We start from the raw sequence: 25,628 nt of genomic DNA, 5'->3' as shown, positions 1-25,628 counted from the left end.
GCTGTAAATATTGAGACATTTCATTTTATTCTCGCAGACCATGCATATGTGTTAGCTACACAAGTGTGGAAGTGCTTGTAAAAATAAAACCTCTCTTCAGGGGAACCCTCTTTGGTATTTTCACTTGATATGTGTAGGGCAGTTTGGATTACACTCAATATATAATTCAGAGTGCAAATAAATGTCTGTGCTTTCCTGGAAAGTACTAGAGAGCCTTGAAAGCCTTTCAAATGTTTTCCTCAGATCACTGAGTAACTTCTGCGCTGGTTACCAATTTTATACTGATTGAGCACATATACAAGTTCTTAATCTACAGTGTCTGCTATTTCTAGCATGTGGGTAGTTTTACCAAAGAAGTACCTGTAGTTTTTGGTCCTGCCCCTGCAATATAACTGAATCTGTGATGATGTTAAGTTTACTGGAATACACCAATTTTGTGGATACCTTGTTCCCAGATCTGATTTTAGAGCTCGGAATGGAGTTCTTCAGATAAAGAAACAAGTTTGGTTTTCCTTTGTGTCAGTTCTGATTTCCAGTCTGCTGGACTATGGATGCACTTCTGCAAGCTGCAACATGACGTGCCACAAAGATGCCCGGTGTGAAGTTCAGGGTGGAACAACAGGCTGCTATTGCTCCCAAGGATATACGGGAAATGGCATAACGTTCTGTTACGGTAAACAGATTTTACCTATATGCATTGCTTTTATGTGTTCACTCGAAAAACTTACTCGAGAGTCTATTAGCTCAAGGATTAAACTTCACATCACAACACCTTACACTGGCATGCTTTCAAAGCCAAAAAAAAATTCAGTTTCTGAGAAATCTTACAAGCTACTCTCAGCCTACTATTTTAATATAACATACTGTGCATCTCAGTTGAGTATGACCTGTTTTCCAGCTTTCCTTTTCCATGAGGCATGCTGATGTATCTCCTCTGATTTAGCTTCAGCAATTTCCCTTGTGACTCAGGACTTCTGAAGCTTGGAGTTGGCATGGCTGCTACTTTACAGCCCCCACATCTCACACACACATGCATAGCACTAGGCCACTCTTCTCAGCAGCTGATCATGATCAAACACAGCTCCTGGGCTACTCTAGAAGACTGAGGAGGTGTATGTGCCACAGAGACGTGCCTGCATGTGAGGCCAATGTTAATTTCTCCACTACAGCTGCTTGCAAGGGAAATATGCCAGAAATTCTACAGATGGGTCTGCCTCTGGATACTTCTATCTTCCATCCAAAGAAAAGGATATTTTCCCTACCTTCATTTTTGAGTTGTCCTCCACTGTTAATAGCTCTGGTACTTATTTCTCTCGATACATATAGCTATGTCCAGCTGCAGGCAGGCTGAAATTGCTATGAATCTTGTCAGTTTTCAGTGTCCTGAGAAGTAGTTATAAATATTAACCATCTGTTTGGTCAGCTTTTGTGTTTCATGCATCTTGGGAAATTTAGCAGCAACAGAGGCGCTTCAGTTTGGTGTGAGCACAGATGAGCGACCGACGTTTAGTTTGGATTTTTATAGCTCATTTGCCATGGTGCACTTGGAAGTGCACTTGTTTTGGGAAAATTTAGAATGCAAAGACTTTTTTCCTAAGAAAACTGCCTACCTTTTTAAAGGTGGGAATGCTTAGAGAGAAATACAGCTGGCTAAACTAATGAACAATAAGGAATCATAAAAATCATATAATAATTTAGATTGGAAGAGACCTCTGGTGGTCATCTGGTCCACCTCCCCTCTCAGAGTAGGCGCAATTTAAAGAAGGTTGCCCAGGGCCTTGTCAAGCCAAGTTTTGATTATCTCCAAAGATGAAGACCACACACCTTTCTGGGCCCCTGTTGCAGTGTTTAACTACCGTAACTTTGAAAATTTTTTTTCTGATATCTAGTTGCAGAGTTATGTTAACTTTTGCCTCTCACATGCACTTACCACTGTACATTTTTAATAACAGTTTTGCTTCTTCTCCTCTGTAAAGCTCTGTGACACACACACCACCCACATTAGGTAGCTGTAGACAGCAATATGATCTCCCCTTTGACTTCTCTTCTGAAGCCTGAACAAATCCTGTTCTCTCAGCCTCCTCTTTGCATCATGTGTCACATCGTCACTAAACATATTCCTTGAATTTAATGCCAACCTTGCCCTGAATATAGGTCAATCATTATTTGTCTGTTGAGCTGGTCAAAAGAAAATAAGGCAGAATGGCCTTCACCGCACTAGTATTGTATTTGCACTAATTCAATTTTACTACCATGAGCAAGCTGGTTGATTTGAAAGTTAAGTGCACATTATGTTTACAGAGTCAAGGGCCTGTGCTTGTGAACAATGCAGAGGAAGAAACAAAACAAGTCAATTTTTAGCAATAATGCCTCACACAAATCAAACCAGCATTTACTTATCTTCCATGAACTGGTATCCACTACATTGTCTGTACTTTTCTAGAAAGTTGTGCTTATGAATCATCAATTAAACTTGCAGTAAAGACAACTGTTGTTCTTTACTGACATTGCTGTCCTTCTTAAATCCATCCACTTTATATGTATCAATGATGGTGTCATAACGTCCATTTGTGTGAGGATGGATTTACCTTACTTTCCTTGTCCTTTTTTCTCATACAGTATCTTTTTCTTACTTTCTCTTTTGCCTGTATTTTCTTAGGGAAATCCAGATTCAAAATTCATAAAAACATTTATTGAGCATTTAAAGAAAATTCAATACAGTGAAATACATATTCACAAATCTTGTGAAACAATTAATTGTTTATTAGGAATTATATGAAGTGTTTGGAAACTCAGCCTTTAAAATAATATTTCCGATGTCAGTCCAGGCAAACCAGCTACTAGAGGTATTTGTGATGCTTTGCAGTTAAGTGGCAAAGGTTTGAAGCAAGGCTCATGTCAGGAGACCACTGTTTTCTCCAGTAAAATACCTCAATAGCCCCCAAAGTCACTTACCCTCCAGCTAAGCAGCAAAGCTTGTATCAGCACTGTGGGGCTGTTGCCCCTGCAAGAGAGTTGATGTTTCTCTAGGGCAGCATGTTACATGGTGTATTATTAATATTGTGCAGGAGTCCCCTAACAGCGTAAACAAGTAACCTGAATTTTAAATGGGTAGGTTCTAAAGAGGATTAGAAATATAGGCTAAACCCTACCATGAATAGTTTAAAGCTCCAAAAATGTAAACCAAAACCTCAGTTCTTTAATGATGTATTAGATCTTGCTGTTCTGCGGGGTGAAAGCAGCTAGTGTATCTGCTGTTCTAGAGACAGCTACACATTTTTCTTCAGTTAATAATCTTAGGCTTTAACAAAGATAGTCCAGTCACCTTCAAAGGAGATCATGAATTTTATGTGCTAATACAGGCATTTTCTAAAGAGCATATATGGTACATTGTATTTACAGATTTGCCCTTTTAGTTAGTTAAGTAGGTTGCAAGAGTCATAATTACTGTCAACAACATTAGTAATTGTGCATAGCAATGAACCAACTTCTTCACTGCACTTATCCTGGTAGACAATTAAACCAGAACAGTTGTCATTTTGAGGGTTTATTCTGGAACAAGCAATTCAGATTCTTTCTCCTTGTAAAAATGTTGAACAAAACCCACCAGATTTTACGTTAGTCCTCTTAAGGCTGTATAGCTGGAAAACTGTCCCTTTTTATTTATACGTACATTCTCACTGTTTTTAAAAAGTTTACATTTGTTTGTCTTTCACTTGCTTGTAATACCCCTTAAATACTAGTAAAAGTTCTTTCTTTGCAAGCTGTGTTTTCAGTGTGATACACTTAGACATTTTCCCTTGAGTTTACTGTGCTGCAAAAGGCAATAATGCCCTGTTACATTTATTTCCTAGCGCCATTATTGATGAATCATGAATCACTGATGTCAGCATACCTTAGGAATGGGGTTTGTTAGTTTTTACTTTGCTCCCTTTGCCAGCTGGCTAAGTGACTGCAGAGAGCTCAAGATTATTGGATTTGCTGTGTATAGATAAAGACATATATATATGAATTTAATTTCCTGGTGTCAAAGTCATGGCTTTTAAAATAATTATCCCCTTACGATTTTTCCCACAAGATTTCAACCACTTTAAATTAGGTCATGTTTTGGACTTTCCAAAGGCATACTTTGGCCAGTCTAACAAAAAGCTAATCCTCTTCATAATCTCATTGTCTTCAGTAAGAATATGTGCAGAAATGCACATAGTCAGGAGAATAACTGATTGTAGGATCTGGCGTCTTTTGTATATTGGAATTATATCTTACATAGCAATAAATTCCTTCTGTACGGTATCTTCCAGAAAGCTATAAATGAGTCACCTTGTCAAGTTTTACACCTCTGAGGTACAAAACACTATCCCATTCTTCTTACTTCTTCTTTTGTATTTATATTCCTTGCTTTATGTAGTATTAGATGAGAGGGAATGGCCTCTGAAAATATAACTACGTGCCTTTTAGGGCTCAGTTCTTGGGCAGATGTGTCTTTTGAATGTAATGCACGAGGCTTTAGCTTCACATTATCATACACCTAATTGAAGTAGCACAGCTAGAGCTCTTGGCATAAAAATAAAAATATGTCCAGATAAGACTGATTCATAGACAAGTTATCTTCCTCTTGTGCAAAAATGCCATGCATGTTTTTACAGATAAATAGCATATATTCGCCACTTCTGTAAATCCATTTCTTTGCATAGAAAGTCAGCCATATAAATTAAGTGTTGCTCATAATCCCAGCTTTCTTCCAAAAGAAAATTACAGGAAACAAACAAAATTTTGGATCCTTTAGAGAAGATTAGGGTGGAAGTAAAACTTCATAGATGCCAATATTTTATTTTTAAAACAGAGGGAAAAATGAGTTGGCATCATCGATGCTTTCCTAAGCAGCTCTGCTGTTTCAATACTGGCTGCTTCTTGATTGCTGACTGCCAATTTGCTGCTTTGCTGGCACACTGCAGGAAATTAAAGTAAACAGTGTGATCACAGTGTTTACTTTAACTTTGTAAAATACGGAAGGAAAATGAAGCAGTGCTGTTTGTTCCAGGAGGGTAGGCAGGCAAGCAGGAAAAGTCTGAACACAATATCCCTCCCAGATATCCCTGCACAATATTCCCTTGTAAATGTCACTTGCAAATTATATTGCAAAATTAATCAGTCTTACTTGTAAAATAGTTACAGCTCTTCCAGAAATAGTGATCATGGACTTATGCTATCAGGGAAACTTTGTACTGAAACAAGACACTGGATCTTTTTCTGAAGTCCAGTAGAGGAGGATTTACCATTTTCCAGAGGCAAGAAATACATCAGTGCAAAGTGGTATTTCATATCAAAATACAGAATCCCTGTTAGAACACAGATCAATTTGTGTAAACTCAGCTGAATCAAATTGAAAACCCACTCAATATCTGAACACAAACATATTTTCTTGTTTTACTAAGGGTCATATGATGGACTCTCTGGCTTTTGCCAGCTGTAAAAAGGAGCTTTCCTGTGGGACATCAGCTCCTTGCTCTAAGGTGATGTCACTGTGTCCCACCATCAACCTTTATTGCAGTCACTGAATTTCTTCTGATTCACTGGTGTCACCGTTGCCATTCTGCAGCACCCAATTGCTGTACAGTTCCAACGGAATTTTTAACTTTCAAATTAGCATGATCCTGTAAAACCACTGTGTATAATCATTTCATTCTATCCAGAAGTGTCCTTCAATAGAAAATTGCCTAATCCCAATGCCAGTTCACCAGAAGAGATTTTTTTGTTTTGGGTTTTGTTTTTTGGGTGGGTTTTTTTTTGTTTTGTTTACCAGCAGGCATACATCACTGGATGTTACTTCTGTGTTTACTGAATAGTCTGAAATCACTGATACGGAAGATCCAATCCACACACTTCCTAAATTCATTTCACTGCTATCAGTTACCACAAGCTATAAAAAGGCAAATTGCAGCTGCTCTAGCATAGCACAGCAGGAGAAAGATATGCCTTAGCCAAACACAAATAACAGAGCTCAACACAGTGGGTGACAGCTTGGAAAACTTGGGATGTGCTACAAGGGAGGCCAAAGCAGACCACCGATTCCCAGCCCTTTTGACATGCTCCTCATAGCCTCTGGGCTCATCTCTCACTCTCCTGTACCCTTTTCTCCACCTTTTCCTGTGTCTCCCAATCTCTCCTCCCTTGCCGCCAAATTCTGCTGGATCTTTTACACAGTTTCAGGGTGGACCATGGTAAAACCAGAGCACAATCTGTGTGAAAGGGCAGAAGCCATCTTCAAATTCAGAATTCCTACTCAGTGTTTAAGTGTCTGGCTTTTTGGTGATCCCAAGAAGAGTTTGGAGGCACCATCCTGTTTGTTGCATATATAGGCATCATATTTAATTAAGCCCATGCCTTCAGGGTCCCTCTCCAGGACATTGAAAGTTTTCTTCCCTTCCATGTCTTCATCAGTCATAATGTAGTTGAGAGTTTTTCACCTTTTTTGAAGTGCAGAAATTGACTGCTGAGCTGTGCAGTGTGACCCAGCTGAGGTCACACTTGATCCCACATTGAAATTTCTGGACAGATTAGCCGGGAGGATTTGATATTCTGGTGCATGACAGTCCGCTTGCCTGGGACAGTGTTGGTGTTAATGTACACGTTAACATAGCATGTTCCTGGCTATTTGGGGACCTGTGGCTTTATGTATGGCTTTTGCCTTTTCATGTGCAAGATGTTACACTTTTCTGTGAATTTGGGAAGGGTTTGATGGCTGTGATGCATGTAGACTGCTGGGGACTAACCAGCTGTTGCATGGTTGCCTTCCAGTAGCGAAAGACAGAGCTATGTTTATGTTCCTGAAAATAGTCATACCCTCGGCTAACACTGTTAGACAAGACAGTTTTTGTAGAGTTGACTTTACTTTTTATAACTGAAATTGCTTACTGTAACTAGCTACTATTGAAAATATATTTTGGTTGAGGCTTTTAAGAGCAAATCCGGAATGTGAAAGGGGATAGTGGTGTGTTACAACAGTGCCTGGTGATGCATGTGAACATTAGTCAGATGGAAAACAGTGCAGGATGTTTGAAGTAACAGTACAATCCTGCTGAATAAGACATGGTGGAGGCTGTCTTACTCCAATTGTCTTACCTCTGGAAATGGCTGAGTCCATAAAATTTAGACTCAAATTGTTTCATGCATTCAAAGTGCCACGTCCAGTTTTCTCACTCATATGAAAAACTCCCTGCCAGTTTCTCACTTGAATGAGATAAAGAGGAATCTTCAGAGCGTTAGCTCTCCTTCCTAGTGCCAGAAAACACAGTTCATCTGGGCCGGAGATACACCCCACTATAACCGTTTGTAAGACTGACCCTGACTTTATCAAGCCTTGGACCAAGCTCATGATAGATTCGTTATAGTCACAGATCTGAGCCAAAAAAAAAAAAATCAACTCTATCCTTTTTTTCCAGTTTTTGTTTACATTTTCTTGAAACGGTACTTTGAGCATGACTAAAATATAGTAATGCATTTTTTTTTTTTAATGGGCCAGGAAGAAACAAACTTCCTCTTGTTACATCTGTAATCATATCCAGTCTCTCTTTTAAATTAGTCCTTTTGCATCTAAAAGAGAGTTTTAAAAACGTGTGTAAATGATGTGGTAGAAAAGAGTTATTTGTCTCAAGAATGTACCCAAACTTTCTAGCTGATCAGCTGCACATGGATGGTTTCTTTTTTGTTTACTTCAAAATGTGCTTTAACCCTTGCCAAATAATGCTAATTTCCTTTCTTGAGAAAATACTCTTTTCATCCGGTTTTATGGTACTAAGAATCAATCAATATAGTACATGTTTAGAGGATGTGGGAAAATTCATTTAAGGAGCTTTAAACATTATTTCAGAGCCTGCTTACTTTGTGTTTACCAGAGGTATGATTCACTTCCTGTATCTCCAGCATCTGAAGTGGTCCCAAAAGGTCCAACAGTAACAATACATCCTTCTCACTTGCTGGTTTGAAGTGAAAGGGTGGAAGATACTTCCAGAACATGTATACTCATACATGTATATTAAATGTACACAGGACCTATATAGTCCATATATATATATATATATATATACACACACCTATAAATGCCTATAAGTAGGCATGTGACTAAAAAGCAACCTTTCCTATGAAAAAATGGAAAGCAATCTCAGAATTGTCAGTTATATTCATTCTGTGGTTGTACAGTTGAAATTAGCTTTTGTTAAGAAAAGACCGGGATTTATTGGAAAGAATTTGCTTTCATAAATTCCGCTTCCTTGAGACATCTTCTGTACGTGCACCATCTACCTGCATGTGGCAGAGTCCACTGCAGCCATCAGATCCTGCAGCTGCCTTTGGGGCTGTGAGGGTAGCGTTACCCACGTAACAAAGGATGTATCATAAGGAATTACACACATAAGAGACAACGATGTACTTTCTGCATAGCTACATTGATTTACATATAATATCCCACCCATCTGGCATACTCATTTTACTTTTGTCTTTGTTTAGTAACTCATAGAGTTTGATAGTAGAAGTGTTCTCTTTGTCCTAAAGAGGACGAAGCACAACAGCAATTTTCCTTTTTGTTTGTTTGCGTGTTTGTTTGTTTTCCTCTTCCAGAATAAACTGACCAGGAGTGGTGAGGTTGTCTGTAACCTCATTTGAAATGTGTAATTTATCTAGGATGATATGCTGGTGCACAGTTCTTTCTGTGTATGACTGTGAAAAATTGCCGACTGAGCTGTTGGCGGACAGAATATCAAACCCCGCTCAGCCCTGTGTGTATGAAAGAGTTTAAGAAGGTAATTGACACTTTGGGCCTCTATTTGCCAAAGAAAGAGATAATGACGTCCTCCAAGAAGATTAGAATCTAACCAAACATTGTGCTCTAAATATAGAGCACAAAGCCAGGTGATGTTTGTGAAAATGCTGCTGGGCTGCAGGAGGAGGGGGCTGAAGGACTGCAGTTTTGCACTGTATATTTTTTAGGTACACAGATTTAATTTAGAGATTATGGCTTGAAAATGAAATTTACAGTATGTGTGGGTTTTGGCGATAAGAAATTGATTTTGTGACCTTGGTACACACTAATTGAAATATCTGGCACTGTGTTTTGCTGAGGTTAAAGGAAGCCCTACACGCCTGGAACCGCATTCTTCTTTCACCTTGAACTGCGCTGTTAATCACAACCACAATCGCTGGCAGGAAGGAAGCTGCTGTTTTGCTGGGGTACAAGGAAGCTGAATAATCTCTGTTCATTGTCTAATGGATAGGCTGTTGTGTGATTACTTCAGGCAGAGTTTAAGAGATTCGCAATAACTCCAAAATGGAGACTTCTGGTGGAATTAACAGTCACCGAGTACCAGGGCCCGGAGCTTCACCTGCTGCCAGGCAGTGGAGGGAGCGAGCAGGCAGGTCTGCGTGGTGGTGGCACAAGGAGTCTCCTTTCATCTGCCCACTGCAAGTGTGGCTGCTCGTTGAGGGCTGGGACAGCTCTGGCCTCTGCTCTTTGTCTCTGTGCCCGGAGATGATACAGGGAAAAGGCAAAAGGCTCTCTGGCTGTGCTCTCCTGCCTGCTGTTCCAGTGGCGGGGAGGCGAGAGCAGCGCACGAGCTGCTGTGCCCCTTGGGATTGTTATTCCTGTGCATCTTCCCTCTTGAAAGGCCGGCTCTAGCATTTAGGAAAAGCAGCTATGCCCCAAGGGACTCCGCTGGTGGGGTTTTGATTTAATACGTCTGCTTTACTTAACCGGGTTTCTGTCTTAACTTAGACTTGTACAACTGTGACAGCCTAAAGTTGTCTATAAACCAGTGTGGCAGGGTGTCCTATTATTTTGCTTATTACTTAATGTTACACATTTACTAGGTTGGCACAGGATCATGTTTTTCAAAAAGGAAAATGAAAGCTCCTGAAAAGCCTTGACAATAAATGGTTATTTGTTCAAAAACAGCCAAGTCCAATCTCTGTTTATGTTAGTAGGCTTCATGTAATAATGTTGCAATAAAGAAAAATAGCTCTTCAGGATATGCATTGGCTTTTATGTTTTATTTGTAATGAAAGCTATGCACATAGGCAGCAATCTACATAAGTTACAGTGAGAGAGAACATAAGCATAGATGGTGACTTGCATGTTTATATATTTAATATTTATTTGTGGCAAAGTGTCTGAATCTCAGTTTTAAAGAATGTGAAATTAGGCTGAGGTATTGCAGTTTTCATTCTCAGAAATTTCCGAAGGAACACTAGGTGAATTCATCCCACACCAGGAGACCGCTGCTCCTCTCCTGCCCCATCCATGCAGCAGAGCTGCAGGTCCGTTCCCACGGCTGTTGTCCTACCTTTTCATGTTCGATCCCGGGCTGGGAGTGGGTACAGTGACCCTTACTGCCCTCCTAATGTTGTAATGGTTTCTGGGTATCCCCCAGGTTCAAATGGGCTGAGCAGCACAGCCCTGGATCACAGCTGGTGACAGGAGTGTCAGGGAGGCAGGGAGTTATTGCAGCAGTGATCTCTGCATTACATGAAGGTCTTCATCACTGATCTCGGTAACATCAGAGGCCCTGAAAAAAAATGTCAGAGAAACTCCACAGGATGTTGGTATGAACTGAAAGAGGAGTTCAGTTAAGCTCTGAGGGCCTAAATAGGAGCTCTGAGCCTTGCATGCGTTAGCTCTTTGTGGTGGTGGGAAAGGAATAGGTCAAAAATCATGTTACAGCAGATGCTTTGCCTTACTTTTTGTCTTGAATAAATCATTTTGCTGGGTAGCACTGAGCCTGAGGAAGCTCTACCATTTCAAAATCAGCCTGTAAGAAGTTCAGAAGGAAGATCAGTGGAAGCTGGAGGTACTCAGACAAACAGGTTTGGGCCCTTTGTACCTATCCAAAACATTTCATTATTTAGAGCAATGATGAAGCATGCATCAATTCATAAATACAACCCACTGTGCAATATAAAAACATCAATATTTCTGTCCCATTGTGTAAGGGATATCTGGTGCATACAGAAAGAATTTCATCTCCTTAACTACCACAGAGAAAATGGGAAAGGCAAATAGCCTTCAGAAGTGATTTGACTTGAAAGCAGAGATGAGAAGTTTCTAAAACTTAACACAACTTTACATCTGGGCCAATCAAAATAGAAACTATGTGGGGTAGCAGTTGTAAATGATGCAGGGCTGTGATCTGGCTGCTTTTTTAGGCTTGTGATGCAAATCTTGGTACATTGATTCCACAAAGCTTTCATCATACTCAGCTCCATGGTTAAAATTTAGGAAATTCCTAGTAAAGCTGTCTTTAGAAAACGAGGTCGCTTCAGGGGTGCATCATACAGCGTCACTGCTCTTACAGGAGAGGCTAGATATTCAGTCCTAGGTGTGTCAGGACACAGTGGTGGGCTACAGAATTGTTCAGCTCTATTTGTATCATTTCGCACGTGAGGTCTGAGGCTTAGACAGATGTCAAAGGAGAGGCTGGGATAATATTTATACAGCTGTGGGCTGCAAAGAAGAGAACTGTTAACTGAACTTTTTCTACAACCTCTTGAATAAACAGGTAGTATGCTAATACCACAAAATGCTTCTTGTTGGAGGGAAGGGATGTGCTAGAAGGCTTCTGGGCTGTATTCTCTGTTTCCAGAGAAACCTATTGCAGCTTTTATTAGCTGTAAAGCACTTTTGAATTTTTACTCAAGGTTTGGTCTTAGACTGACAAACATTCAGAAAACCTTTAACCTGACAATGGCACATTACGCTCAAGGAATGCCGTGCAGACAGCAGCATGCAAATCTGAGCTGGATATTCAAACGAGTAAGGGGTCTGTGCTGCAATACGGTCATACGGGTTTGAGTCTGCAACAGAAATCCAAGTGCAGGGCTATTGCTGCTTTCACTGGCAGCGTGGTAGAAATAGTCTCTTGATATACCTGCTGCTCTGTTCTTGTTGCACTAAGCAATGTCAAGAGCACGGATGAGTACAGTAATGTATTTTATTACAGTTCCCTGCAGAAGGGGTGATGCTGATGACTTTCCTCCAACAGGGAGGTGACTTATGATTGACTTTTGCAAGCCACAATGGCTGTAGGACACAAAGCCACAGTTAGGGGTGGATTTTCCACAGAAATATATGTTGAGCACTTTTGAACTGCCTGGCTCTATCCTAGGTGCCTAAAGGAGGACTGAGTTGTTTCAAAAGAATAATCCCAGTTGTGGGTGCTGAGCAATTGAAAATCTGTCCCTGAAGTGCTTTTTTTTTTTTTTTCCCCCCATCATCTGTTGGCGGTTTGGGCTTTTGATTGATTTATTACTTTATTTTTAACTGCAAAGACCCTTTAATTAGGGAGGGGAGCTATGTGAATGAGCTGGAGCTGCTGGTGGTAGCAGCTCCTTGCTGTTGGAGATTCAGTAATTAAATAAGTAGATAATATCCTCCTTATTGAGAAGATTTAGAAAATCATAAGGACTTTGCATTATTAGAGTGTTTAACATCTGCAAATGGAGGAAAAAACCACCATAACGGTAATTTAGCTGCAATGCATGTGGAGGGCTCTTTTTCTTTCTTTGAACAGGCAAACACTAAACAATTCCTGAATCCCTCCTTGTTACTTATGTTTTCTTCTTGGTGGTTAAAAACCCCATAAAGCAGAAATTGAAGACTTGCTATTAAAATACTTGCTGACAGCTCCATTCAAAACATCCTTTCAAATAGTGCTATCACATCATGATTCATCTGCTATTCTGATATAGTTGCTTTAACAACAAGTACCTTCCTTCTTGGTTAGGGCCCATCTCTTTTCATTGGAAAATTCTTCCTTTAGACACTTTACTGAATCTCCGCTGTAAACAAGTCTTTCCCTGGTGTGGTACTGTTTGTGTTACAGAATGGATTGTAACCTCCCAAAAAGGACACTAACAGGCTTATTGGGGATGAAAAAATGAGAGGTGGTCACAGAGTGAGAAAGAAACCCTAGCGTTTTTCACCTCCTCGCCTGTAGTATATGGGTGCAAGCGCCCTGCGCGATTAGCACAACCAGTCAGGGTTTCTGGCCAGGCGTAATGACCCCGCATGCCCCCATACCCAGCCAGAGCAGGCAGCACCGCGCTCCTGTGCACTGACTCTACCCTGGGCCAGTTCCTCACCGGGTGTAAAGCAGCACAGCGCTATCCATTACTGCAGACTGATGTACCTCCCACCACCTGAAGACCAAACCCAGGAACATCCTGGGGATTAAGTGGTCCCCGGTGAAGCAGGGTGAATTTTGAAGCTTGAAGTTAGAATTATTTACAGTCACTTTAACGGGACAACAGCTGCTCTTTACGTAGCAATGAGCCAACAGCACTGAAAGAATTTGGATCTGAATTGTAGATGGATGGATTTCAATTTGATTCAAGTAGCTGGACTGCACGATTCCGTACTGTAAGCTCTCAAAGTCAGAGCTTGAGAGAAAAATCATTAATTTGGAAGCTGATACTCTGAAAGACTTTTATGAAGCAATATATTTTCATAGCAGACACAGATCAATTTAAAAGTAGTAATCAAGGGCCATGTGCTACGTGTTCACGGACAGAAAATGTAGAGAATCTAGCCAGAGCCAGACACTTAACATTCAGAGCATTCAGACTAGCACCGAGGATATTGCCTCTATGGAAAATAGTATGGTTCGGAATTATAAAGTATTGTGAATTTGTGAGATAATCACCATGCTGTGCAGATATAAAGCTGCTGCCAGATTGCTGCCAGAAACAAGCTCAACATAACTTTTCCAGGCAAATTTGGGTTTAACTTCTGCACAAATTTCGGTGGGAGGAAGTCTCTGCAAATATTCCACAGAAAAGATGTGTTCAATTCTTGAGACGAAAGAGAAAATTATAATGGAACCCATGGAAATGACTTTTTATCATCTTTTTGAAAGCCATTCTCTAAATTTAAAGTAACTGCACCAGTTTTCATCAAATGAAATTCAGGCCTGGGCATCTTTCCCTGGCCAGTCCTAAGAATTTTATGAGATGTAGCATTCCCTTAAAAAGTAAAGCATCCACACACTACTGGTTTATGTCATGCAAGTAATAGCACTGTACAAACCCAAAATTTATATTTACTTGGATACTACTACAACCAAACTCCTCCTGGAAATTTTTAACCTTGCTCCCTTAGTAGTCTCTTTGGCAATACTTATATGAAAAAAACAGTGGCCACTGACAATGACCGATATTTCAAGAGGCTGATTCATTTCATCTCTTACGGCAGTCATGGATGGACTGCACTCTGTGCCATGCTGTGCCTGAAATCAGATCCTCGGGCATTCAGGATTTGTACTTGGGGCCAGATGTGGTTTTCACTCCTTTGCTGAGGTCGTCCCCTGTCATAACTTGAAGCAACCTGAAGGCACCTCTCTGCGCACCACTCTCAGGTTGATTTTTCTCCAGTTTTCCATATCAGTCTTTACCAGCCAGGAATGATAACAGGGAATAATGAGTTCTTTAACAAGTGGCTTTATTTTAGCTGATGTGTTAAAGTTTAACCCCAGATGGCAACTGAAACCCACACAGCTGCTCACTCACTCCCCCCAGGTTGGGATGAAGGAGAGAATCAGAAAAGTAAAACTCAGAAAACTCATGGGTTGAGATAAAGACAGTTGAAGAGGTAAAGCAAAAGCCATGCACACGAGCAAAGCAAACCAAGGAATTCATTCACTGTTTCCCATGGGCAGGCAGGTGCTCAGCCATCGCCAGGGAAGCTGGGCTCCGTCATGCGCAACAGTTACTTGGGAAGACAAACACTACCACTTCAAACATCCCCCCCTTCTTCCTCCCCCATCTTTATATGCTGAGTACGACATCATATGGTATGGAATATCCCTTTGGTGAGTTGGGGTCAGCTGTCCCAGCTGTGTCCCCTCCCAGCTTGTTGTGCCCCCCCAGCCTGCTCGCTGGTGGGGTGGGGTGAGAACCTGAAAAGCCCTTGACGCTGTGTAAGCACCGCTCAGCAGTATCTAAAACATCTCTGTGTTATCAACACTGTTTCCAGCACAAATCCAAAAAAAAGATGAAAAATCATAGGAAGCCAGTTCTCAGCAGTTACAGGTCTTGTAGAATGTCTTGTTTGCTGCAAGTATTCAGAAACATTTTTATGTTAAATGTTCCTAACTATTTTGTGTCACTTCATTTTGAGTGAATTGAGGCAAAATTTTACTTGAGCTGGAGAGTCTGGTTAGACCTAGAGTCTATTTACATTTTTCTACTCTTTGAGCTATAGAGTAGTAGGGAAATATTCCTTATAAATACACACATGTATATAGCTTACATTGTCTATGTACATTTAAAAGGTACTGAAACTATCTGAATTCCTTTTATCTATACAAAATGTCCAAAACCTTAATTCACAAGTTTTAGAAATACATCAAATAAATGTGGTTTGTAAACAAATTAGAAATAAATAAAAATATGTTGTACTTAAGCATTCTGCACATAGTGTAACTGATATAGATTAGGACAACGGAATAATTTCACAGGTTTTTCCACAGCACACAGAACATAGTGCTTGGGGAAAAAATTCTTTTTTTTCATTATGTAATGTGGGATCTATTAGGCAGCTGCTGCAAATAGCTAGAGTTTTGTTTTGTTTTTCTTTTACATCACTAAGCAGATTCGATTTGGGTGGGTCGAGTTGCTTGTAGAGAGTGAAATTCCTGAAAGAGTTTATTACCTCTGTGTCTGTTTTTACTACATCAGTTCTCTTCATGTTAATAGTATAAGTAAACAAGGTATGCAAAGAAAATGGCAAGGTTTTTACCACTGATTTCTCCTTAGAAAAGCGACATAACATAGTGGTGTAAAGACAAATGACTGTGTATTACATTGCTATATACCAATCTATAGCATGCAACTAGACAAAACCTTAGAAAACCCCAAATGTTGAAATTTAGTGAGACTAAGAAATGAGAATGAAACCTTCTCTGGGATCTTTTGGAGAAATGTTATAATTAATAATTATCTCCTAGCTGATTTTGGTTTTATTTCTCTGCACCAGCCTTTGACAGCCCAGATGCAAACTGCTTTTGGCTGGTCTGTCTGTGGGCTCCCATTATTATCAGTTGGGACAGAAAACCCTCCCTCCCATATTTGTATAGGTAAAGCTGGTCACTGCCTCTTCCCGCACCCGTTCTTTCTGCTTTCCCTCGATATATTATCTCTGTCTTGATTGGTATTAGCAACATCTAGTAATTTAGTATCATCTGTGAATTTAATTCTCAGGCTGCTCATCTCTTTTTCCGGAGCATTAATAAATATGTAAAATAAAACTGGGCTTAACACCAACTCCTGTGGCAACCCAACTGGATGCCTCTTCACAGTTCAGTGCAGTGCTGTTTGTCATGACTCATTATCCTTTGTTTACATTCCTTCAGCCAGTTTTCAATCCACATGACAGCACTCTTATCCAAGACATTATAAATTATTTTTCTAATAAGATTTTGTGAGCCACTGTATCAAATGCTATACTACAGCCCAGATATATTGCAGCCACTCTGTTCCTTCTGTACGCTAACCCAGAAAATGGGGAAGAAGAAATTACATTTGTCTGGCATGATCGGTTCTTTGAAAATACAAACTATTTATTGGTCATGGTTCCCTTGTTGTTCCAGATGATTTTTACGCTGATATTATTTATTCCATTATTTTAGAAGAGATTGAGAGCAATCAGACCAGAAGATAACTGCAGGCTCACCCTGCCACTCTTCCCTTTTTTCTTGGAAGACTTTCAGCCATGGCCAAGATTCACATCAGGGGTTTTGAAGCAAAGGGAGCAGGGCATCCCCCATGTGTACCTTTCAGCAACGGGGCGTCACATGGGAGGAGTACCACCAGAGCACAAGGAATGGCAGAGAGATAGGACTGGCTAAAGCTAGGCAATGTAGTCAGAGAGAAAGGACAGAAAGGCATGGCATGGTTGTTAGGTGAGGGAGGAGGACTGCCACGATGGTCTGAAGAGAAGAAAGGAGAAGGGGAAGTCAGAGAGAGTCTCAAAACTGGGAGTCAATTTGACAGGGGAATTCTGAAGCTGTGGGCTCTAGGGGAGGATCCTCGAGCGGTCATTCATTCAGTGCTTTTGTCTGGTGCTTTCCAAACCAGGAGCCATGCCTTGCTCTCTTTCACAGCGGTTCTTGTGCTGCTGTTTGCATCACCTGCCACTTGGGACTTTGGAAAGCAATTTAAAAAAAAAATGCGGTTTCTCTGTACCGGTTCAGATGTAGGCATCATGTCTGTGCACTGTGTGGTTTGTATCTGCAGTCCATCTCTTCTCGTGCCATCTGGGCCATGCGGATAACTGGGGAAAGGAGCTTTTGCTCTCGTAACCGCATGTTTGGGGCTTGTTGCTTACTCAAAACGGAAATACACAGACAGACCTTGCACGGGCTTTACCAAGAGCTATTCCTGCCTGAGAACAGCAGGATCACACCAAGGATCAAATCCTCTTTGTGGAGGGATTACACTTCCTGCCAAATATGTGACATGGTTCAGTTTTAAGCACATACAGAATAAATCTGTGACAAGACAGACATTTAACAGTAGCTTAGTATCCAGGACTGTCATGGGAGACAGCTCTCAGCATCTGATCTGGAACAATCTTCTGGTCAATGTCTGCACGACCTTGGGATCTACCTCTCAAATAATTTCTAGTTATAGTGTCTAATGAAGGTTTAGTACTAATTTCTATATACTGCACAAGTGGGGATTTGTACAGTTAACTTATAGTGGGACGTGACCCCTGAGAAGCCACTTCTAAAGAAACTAGTTTTCTTTTCTGCCAGTTCTTGTCACTGCTCTGCAAATCTTCAGTCTTCTTTGTGTCGCTTACCCATGCTTATCCTTGGACATTAAAATGCATTCATCCAAGAGATAACAGGTTTCATTTTGTATATCACTATGGATTATCCTGTGAAAACAATGCTCCTGAAAATATGTGATGGCTGACTTGTATGGAATCTGTGGATACTTTGTACATACTACAAAAATTTCAGTCCAGCTCCTGGAAAAAAAAACCAACATAAACTTGCTGAAGGGGTCCCTGTTCCTTGCAGTGCTGAGTGCCTGCTCTGGGTGCTCCCCAAAGCCAAACATGCTGCGCTGGGCAGAGGCAGAGGCTGTCACGTCCACCCTGGAAACTAGCTGCTAATGCACTTAATACCCTGCTCAGACTACTCACTTAGGAAGGTATGGGTAATAGCAGAATGAGATTTTTCCTTATACAACTATGCAAAAACGAAAGAAGAAAGAAAAAAAAATGTATAAGGAAGTTTTAAACCAGATATGACAGCCTTAAGCATTTTGCACTACTTTCCTGCTCTGGAATTAAAGAATGCTTAAAGCGGACTAACTTGGGGTATGTCAGCATGGCTATATGATCCCAGGATCCAACCCATACTTCAAGATTGTACCGATTGGAATAATGTTCTCATGAATAAAATAATGCAGTATAAAGTGTTGTTTATGATTTCTTTTCTCAGCAGATTAGCTATGTACATCTTGTAACACAGGCTGGCTCTGTGGAATATCAAGCACAGCAAGAGGCCTGTTAGAAAATGAATTACATTATCCAGCCAAAGCAATATCAGAAATGTCCCGGAGTCTACACTATCTTAATGTTGATTTAAAATCATATATTCATATTACCTTTTTATGTCTAGTAAAGCAATGTGATGGAGCCTTTCTTTTGCCAAAGTTGTATTATCCCATTTCTCTGAGTTAGGTAAACTGTAATGTGTCTGCTTTACAGATGGGTAAACTTAGCATAAAGAGAGGGAAGCCATTGTTTTCAGTCAAGAATGCCCAAATGTAAGCACCATCATCTATATTGGCCATCCGTAGCGGCAGTGGCTCTGAAAATAAGCCTCTTTCCATTCATTTATATGACAGATTATTTTACTTAAACAATTCTTGGATAAAATACATTAGGCATCCCTAGGGCAGGAACTTGAAATCAAGACTCGAGCATGAAGGCATTACCTTCCCGGCTGGAGCGATGCACTCATGGGCTTGGGGCATTGAATTGCTTTTGCCAATGGGAGCAGCTTCAGTGGGAGGGGTGGGGGGTGTTCCTGCTCAGGCACTGCCTGAGGCTCCATCATTAGGGTGCTGTCAGGACCAGAAGAGAGCAGGTTTGTTTAGGGCTGCCTTTAAACTCCCATGTGCTAAAACCCTGCCTATGAAAAGGACATTGCCACTACCTCCTTCTCTTTCTGCTTTTCTTCTTCCCGTGTTTGAATAAAAGTGACTTCAGCTGCACTGAGTGCAGCACAGGTTCCCCCAGGTGCATTAGGCACACTATGTTTATAGACCCTCATTCCCTTGGCAAACATTTCCCAGTGGAATTGAGGCATCGCTAAAAAATAGGGACTAGGCTGCTTCTCAGTGGCAGGGTCAAGGCAGTCCTGAGCATATCAAGGAGCACAACACAGGCATTTGTCAAGGTCCTGGTTTTGGTGCCAAAATCCTTTTGTCAAGTTGTGACTAAAGGAGTAAGTAGCCACAGAGCAAGGAATTAAGAGTACCCCATTCAGCAGCCCGTCTTTTCCAGCTGGCATTTTGATAAATGTTGTATAAATTATAGTATAGTATAAATTATAGGCATATAAATTACAACTAGTAGCATAGAATATTGGACCTGCTGGGGGTTTTAGCCTGCATGTATGGCATAGCCAACATACTGTTTCCATCATTTTAATCACCTTTGTAGAGCAGGTGGCTGATGCAGTTAATGCTGCTATCATTTTTCTTTCCTTGTGTGATTTGCTGTGATGACAGTTCCGTCATTTCATTTTAAGTATTTAAGGCTATTAGGAAGCATTTTTAGGCAATCATCTAGTACAGGCATTTTCAAGCATGCCTAAAGCATATAGGGGGTCACCCCCTTTCACACTGCATATTTCTAAATAAGTGTATGACATGTTCTGTGTTAATCTGCAGAAAAACTATGGACAAGATCACCAGCTGTGATAAACTGCCTAGCTTAATTTAGTTAGATAGAGTTATGCCCTTATGTTCCAGATGGGGATCAAGCCCAACACCTTACAATTGCAAAGATTTCAAAGATGTGAGACATTTCTAAGATCATTGAAATATATATTTTGCATTTCAAAGATAAAATACAGAAACCAGTATGTCATCAAACCATTTAATTTTCTTCCAAGTTTGAGAGTAAATTGACAAGAGATCAGCAATTGGCAGGAGAACAAATGAAACATATTGAAAGAGCCAATTTGCTAGTATCGAGGGAGGCAGATGTGTCAGTTTTACATCTGCTCAAGCAAAGTACTTGTTGCTGTTTTTTCTCCTCCTCCTCTTAAAAAAATATTTCGTTATCGAAGGGTTTAATTATTAGATAAATGAATAATCCTTTATCAGTGACCAAGGAGCACTCTGTTCATTGAAGAGCCCCGTTCATCACAGTGCTGTAATTCTGGCAGTTGCGGTTTGTTTATGGAAGTTCATGATTTTTTTTTCCCAGAACTCGTCACACCTGACACACACCAGATTTCAATTGCAGCTGAGTAGTTTCCTGGGCCCCAATACTCCAGATGCCAATTTACTACCTCTTTCTTGAACTAGCTATTAAAAGGGAAGGAAGTGGAAACAGCACTGAGATTTCCACTGACAGCCTGCTTCAGGATTTAGGCAGACATCATGGCAATAAGCAGCAGAAAGAGAAGAAAAAAAAAAAAAAGAGAGAAAAAAATGCAGGTAAGGGTAAGTGCTTCCATGTTTTTAAGTAAAGACAGCAAAGTGGGACCCTTACATAGTTACTCCCTCTGTGAAGCAGGTAGACAGGCATGAGTTAAGTCTTTCAATAGGTGTTAGACAGAGCTGTAGGTCTGAAGTGTGGCAGCAGCTGCTGTTTGAAGGAATATGTACAGATAATGAAATGAGTAATTCTCTGCCCTTGACTTTCTCAGTAACTATTTGCTAGTCTCTGTTCTCTTTATTGTTGCCTTATCTGTCATATTTTTGTAAGGAGGATTTTAAAAATGTGTCAAGAAAATGAGGTACCACAGTTATGTATTTCTTAATATTTTATTAATTTTCAAGGAATCTGATATATGGTATACCCAGGGTGTATATGCAAAATTGGAAAACCAAAGAATTTCATGAGAGAAATGGTAGGACCGCTGGATTTGCAGAAGCTTTCTTGCCAAGTTAAATATCTGTGAATCTGATATCATGTATGCATGTACCCTGCAAACCAGGGAACTGAAAACATGAAAATATGTGATTTTCTTTTATGTAAAATAGACGTTTTCTATTACTAGAAGTTTGATGCTTGGGTTTGGTTTTGTGTTGTATAACCTTTGAGTATTGGAGTTGTTAATGTGACTTCAGGAGTTAAAGGTTGAAGTAAAACAATACTGAATATTATAAAAGTATTCATTTTGTATATTGAAGGCACTTCCAAAGCACTGAGCACTGTAGCCTTGAGGTGCCCATTGATGCTTTAAAATATCAAGCAATTCTGCTCAAAATAGGCTATCACAACAGTTTTCTTTGGCCACAATTTTTATCTTAAATTCCATGCTATTTTTTTTTTTTCTCCAGGAGAAGAAACTTTGGTTTAGGGAAGGGTTTGGTCTGCTTGACAGAGTTGTGTTACTCAGCTAGTGCAAGGAGGGCATCGCTGTCTGGGCTGCAGTGCCTCCCCTCTGTGTCTCCAGACCACCTCCAGTGCTCAGCAGCAGAAACAACTGCACAGGGCTTGGAAAAAGTATGTGCAGCACGTAACTTCTCTGCAGTATCAGAAGGATATTCAAGGCTAAATTTCCCGACCACTTGAATCCTTGACAGAATTTCCCTCTTGGGTCTGCTTCCTAGTGAGGAAACAGGGTACCTTTCTAAGTATGCAACTTATTCTTGCGCCGTCCTTCACTCTAAATAAAAACATTCTGGAGAGCAGTGCTTGAAAGGAAGCTTCAGTTTGTTTCATTTCTTAGGATTCATTATCTGGCTTAAGCTTACCCAAACAAGATCAAGGTGCCAAATGAGTTCGTATTGCTATTGAAGCACTTGTGACCTTCAAGAGTTTGAGTCTGTTTTGGTTAAATCAAAACAGACAAGGTAAAAGAAAGGATTTTGTAGATGGGGAACTGATACAAAGGCAGGTTAAATGATTCCCCAGGCTTCCACTCACACTCTACAGCAAAGTCAATAAATGAAAATGAAACCTGTAAGTCTCTCAAGGTCACATCTTCAAGGATGCATCCAGTTCACAACCTCCACCTGTGGAGGTGGCTTCAGGAACGTGGATGGAGGTGAGAAATCAGGAAAGGAGAATACTGTGTAAAGGAAGGAGCAGGATCTGCTTTGCAGGAGAAGAAAGCAACATAGAGCTGGGAAAATGTGGCAGAAACCACCTTTTGCATCTGGGAATTACTTGGGCAGGAATGTGTGTGTGTGTGTGCGTGTTACGTCAGGGATCTTGGATTCAGCACCAATGAAAATGCCTTTTGACTCTCTAGAGGCATATTGTATGTGTAGAACTATGAAGGTCAACAGAGATGCCTGTATCTGTTGGAACAGTTTACACTTGCCTACTTTGCCCTTTGTTATCAGGGGCAACTTCTTGCTGAGTAGCCACCAGAGACGAGATTTCCTGCTGGGCTGATGATTTCTAATTGTGCTATTACCATCCCAACAACAACCCTCAGCAGAAATCTGTGTGCTAGAGCACTGCTGACATAAAAGATGTGGACAGTATTTGTCATGCAGTCCATTGGAGAGTCCACAGCCCTTCTCCGTGCTCAGTATAGATGGGAAGTCTTCAGCAGCAGCTGGCAAATGTTGAATTATTAAATTGTGTCTACAGCACTTCATATAATTATTGCCCAAGTGATAGTACAGTGAGATAAGCCTGGTGTCGACAAGCAGACTTTTCCACCTTCGGAGTTTGGTTAACAGGCTTGCTGTTTAGAAATTCAAGAAAAGTCTACTCTGTCAGGAAGGATTTAAACAGAAAATTAAATGGGTTTGCATATTGCTCTGCATGACAGATTTTTTGTAAGCCTTCAAAGTCTGCATGATCTAACCAAGCATGTGGAAGTAAGATATGTATTTCCGAGTGCTATAATAGTGGTAGCTATTGTGGAGAAGCATTAAATATAAGCAGTTACCCCAAATGTTATTTTAATCTGCTAAATATACTATATGTGGAGGCAGGAGAACAGGGATGGCTGAAATAATTTTTGGGTGGCTTCTCAATTGGACATCTGTTCAGAGGGAATTCACTGTCCAGTCATCTTTTCTTCCTCAAGGAAACAAATGTAGACAAGAGTTGACTCTACATTTATGTCTTGACTAGAAGTAACTGCAGCAGCAACCTATCTGCTTTTCCCATTTCTTTCTGATAACGTGCAATTAGTACGCTCCTTGCCTCTTTCTGTGAGATGTTTGTAGGCAGCGTTACTGTGAAGGAACATAAGCTGCCCCCACAGCCATTCTTTAAACATGCAGTTGAAAACAACAGCTCTGCTATGGTGACAGAAAACATCAAAGCAAAAGAACACACTATTTTATCTGATGGGGGTAACAATATCTCAGCTAATAAAATGGCTGTCATCCCTGCCCATTGTACAGATAAGGAAGCTGAGGACGTTTGGATGCTCTTTGTTGGTATGCCAAGTTGCAATTATCCTATGACAGAGCCCTTCTGGGCTATGATTGATGAAACATTTTGAGGGGGAAAGCGCTTCAATAAGTGAATTTCATTGGATTTGATGATGCCATCGCTCGCACAATGGTTGGCAAAAGCAAAAACATTTGAAGCAGAACTAGGAAAATGTCGCCTTATTTAATCTGCCTGGGATGTCCTTGCCACATTCATTTATTTGTATTTTATGTTGGATGTAAACAAGTCTAATTCTGAAGTTCTTGTGTCGACCTTTTTTGGCATTGAGATCAAAGTACTGACTGCAATAAAGATGAGAAGACTTGAAAGACATCAGTGGCTTGTCAGAGTAGGGTATGTTTAAACATAAAATAATGCAACAGTGCAGCCTTTGGCTAAAACAGGCACCAAATGAAGTTCTAAAGAAATCTCTTGCTCCTCAAGAAACCCATCATTATCCTGCAGTTTAATGGCCTAAAAGTGAACCTGCTTAGAAAACATTTTTTCCTTCTTTCCTGGGCCTTAACTCACAGGGTGAGTCTGCCACTTGCTTCTAAAAGAGGTAGCACAAATGTCGCCAGTTAAGAGGAAGGGAATGTCCTTTCCTTACTCAAATTCCTGGGTGGATTTGAGGGCTGGTAAAGCCCTCCTCTGAATAATAGACAGCCCTCTGTAAAATGTCAGCCTTTCCAAAGCACAGTGTTACCCTTTTTGAACAGTGTATACTGCTGTCCCATCCCCAGCATGCCCTTTTCCTTGGCTCCAGCTGTTCCTTATCCCAGATCTTTCAGTGGGTCTCTGGAGGAGATCCTGGAGGTTGAGCTTAAGGTGCTTAATTTGGAGCCAAGGCAGCTGGAGTAGGAATTTAAGCTCTAATCCACTATTTTCATATTTAACAGCTTCACTATTTGAAAATAAATGTCTTTCAAACACTGCTTTTCTCTGTGCATAGTCTGTGTTTAGATTTCAGATGTAAACCTACTCCACTTGACTGAATAAACAAAAGAAAAGTGTAATGTTTACTGCAACATAAGGTTTGCAACAAATCCAAGCACAGAATACCTTTCCCAGGAAACTATTCTGGGATCTTCAGAGTTGAAACTTTTGAAGCAAAACTAAAGATACCCTACAGAACTGCCTGTGCTGGTACCTCCAGACATGCGTGCAGAGGACAAAAGGCAATGACTTTTTTTTTTTAAATGAACAATACACTTGATACATGATGTAATAGTTCATGGATTTAAAATAATTACTGTTGCTTTTTGCTAAGCCAGTTTCTTGTCCAGCACTCAGAAAAGAAGCTTGCAGCACTCTCATAAACGACCCAATTTTCAGGGATACTTAACATGCTGTAAAAATCTACCCAATGCTTCTGCAAGTTCAGTCTCTTTGATAATCAAGATGTTTATCTTGATTATGTTTGCTTGAACTTAGGTTTAAGCACTTACGTTGAGAAGTTTATTTCAACAAATGAAGGGAAGCTTTCCCAGTGATTTACTGGGGAAACAAGTTTTTAGCATTTGCAGCCGAGCAGTACTTACAAAAATACCAGTGCAGGTTTCCGCAGTGCCTCCCTCTCTGACAGATCCCCAGCATGGCAATCTGTGGAAATCTGTTATGTTTTACATGTATTTATTCCGTACCTTATGACAATCCTCCTTTTCTGTCGCTTCTGCTGCCTTGGTATGTAAATTATACCCCTCGCTTTAATCAGTGGCAGCAGTGTTTTCTCTGTGTTCTGTAATTGGGACTTTGTCTCCAAGTGTCTGCTGAGCTGACAAAGCGTAGTTATGGATAAACTAAACTGAGCAGGAGCAAGCAGCGTGGCTGTACAGCACAGTGCTATGTCCAGGCTAATAGAGACTGTGTTTAAAGAGCTAATTAGCCTGGCTAGAGAGCAGCACTAACATAGCATTGCTGCTTGCAATATGCCCAGTCTCTGAGCTCCGTGCAGCCCTCCGTTGTGGCACACAGGCATATCTGTGGTTGC

General features: G+C 40.6%; 1 protein-coding gene across 3 annotated transcripts in view; it reads left to right on the top strand.

The window, feature by feature from the left end:
- The window catches only part of ADGRL4 (adhesion G protein-coupled receptor L4), a 76,908-nt gene that overhangs the window by 1,597 nt on the left and 49,683 nt on the right, over positions 1 to 25,628 (top strand). For all 3 annotated transcript variants that reach the window (XM_037404308.1, XM_037404309.1, XM_037404307.1), the window contains one exon: positions 524 to 673. In XM_037404308.1, coding sequence (XP_037260205.1) covers positions 524 to 673 — 150 coding nt within the window. The remainder of the gene's footprint in view (positions 1 to 523; positions 674 to 25,628) is intronic.

Source organism: Falco rusticolus, chromosome 11 (assembly GCF_015220075.1).
Source record: "Falco rusticolus isolate bFalRus1 chromosome 11, bFalRus1.pri, whole genome shotgun sequence".
NCBI lineage: Eukaryota > Metazoa > Chordata > Aves > Falconiformes > Falconidae > Falco > Falco rusticolus.
The sequence above is the reverse complement of the archived record's forward strand: the minus strand, read 5'-3'. Positions and strand labels throughout refer to the sequence as shown.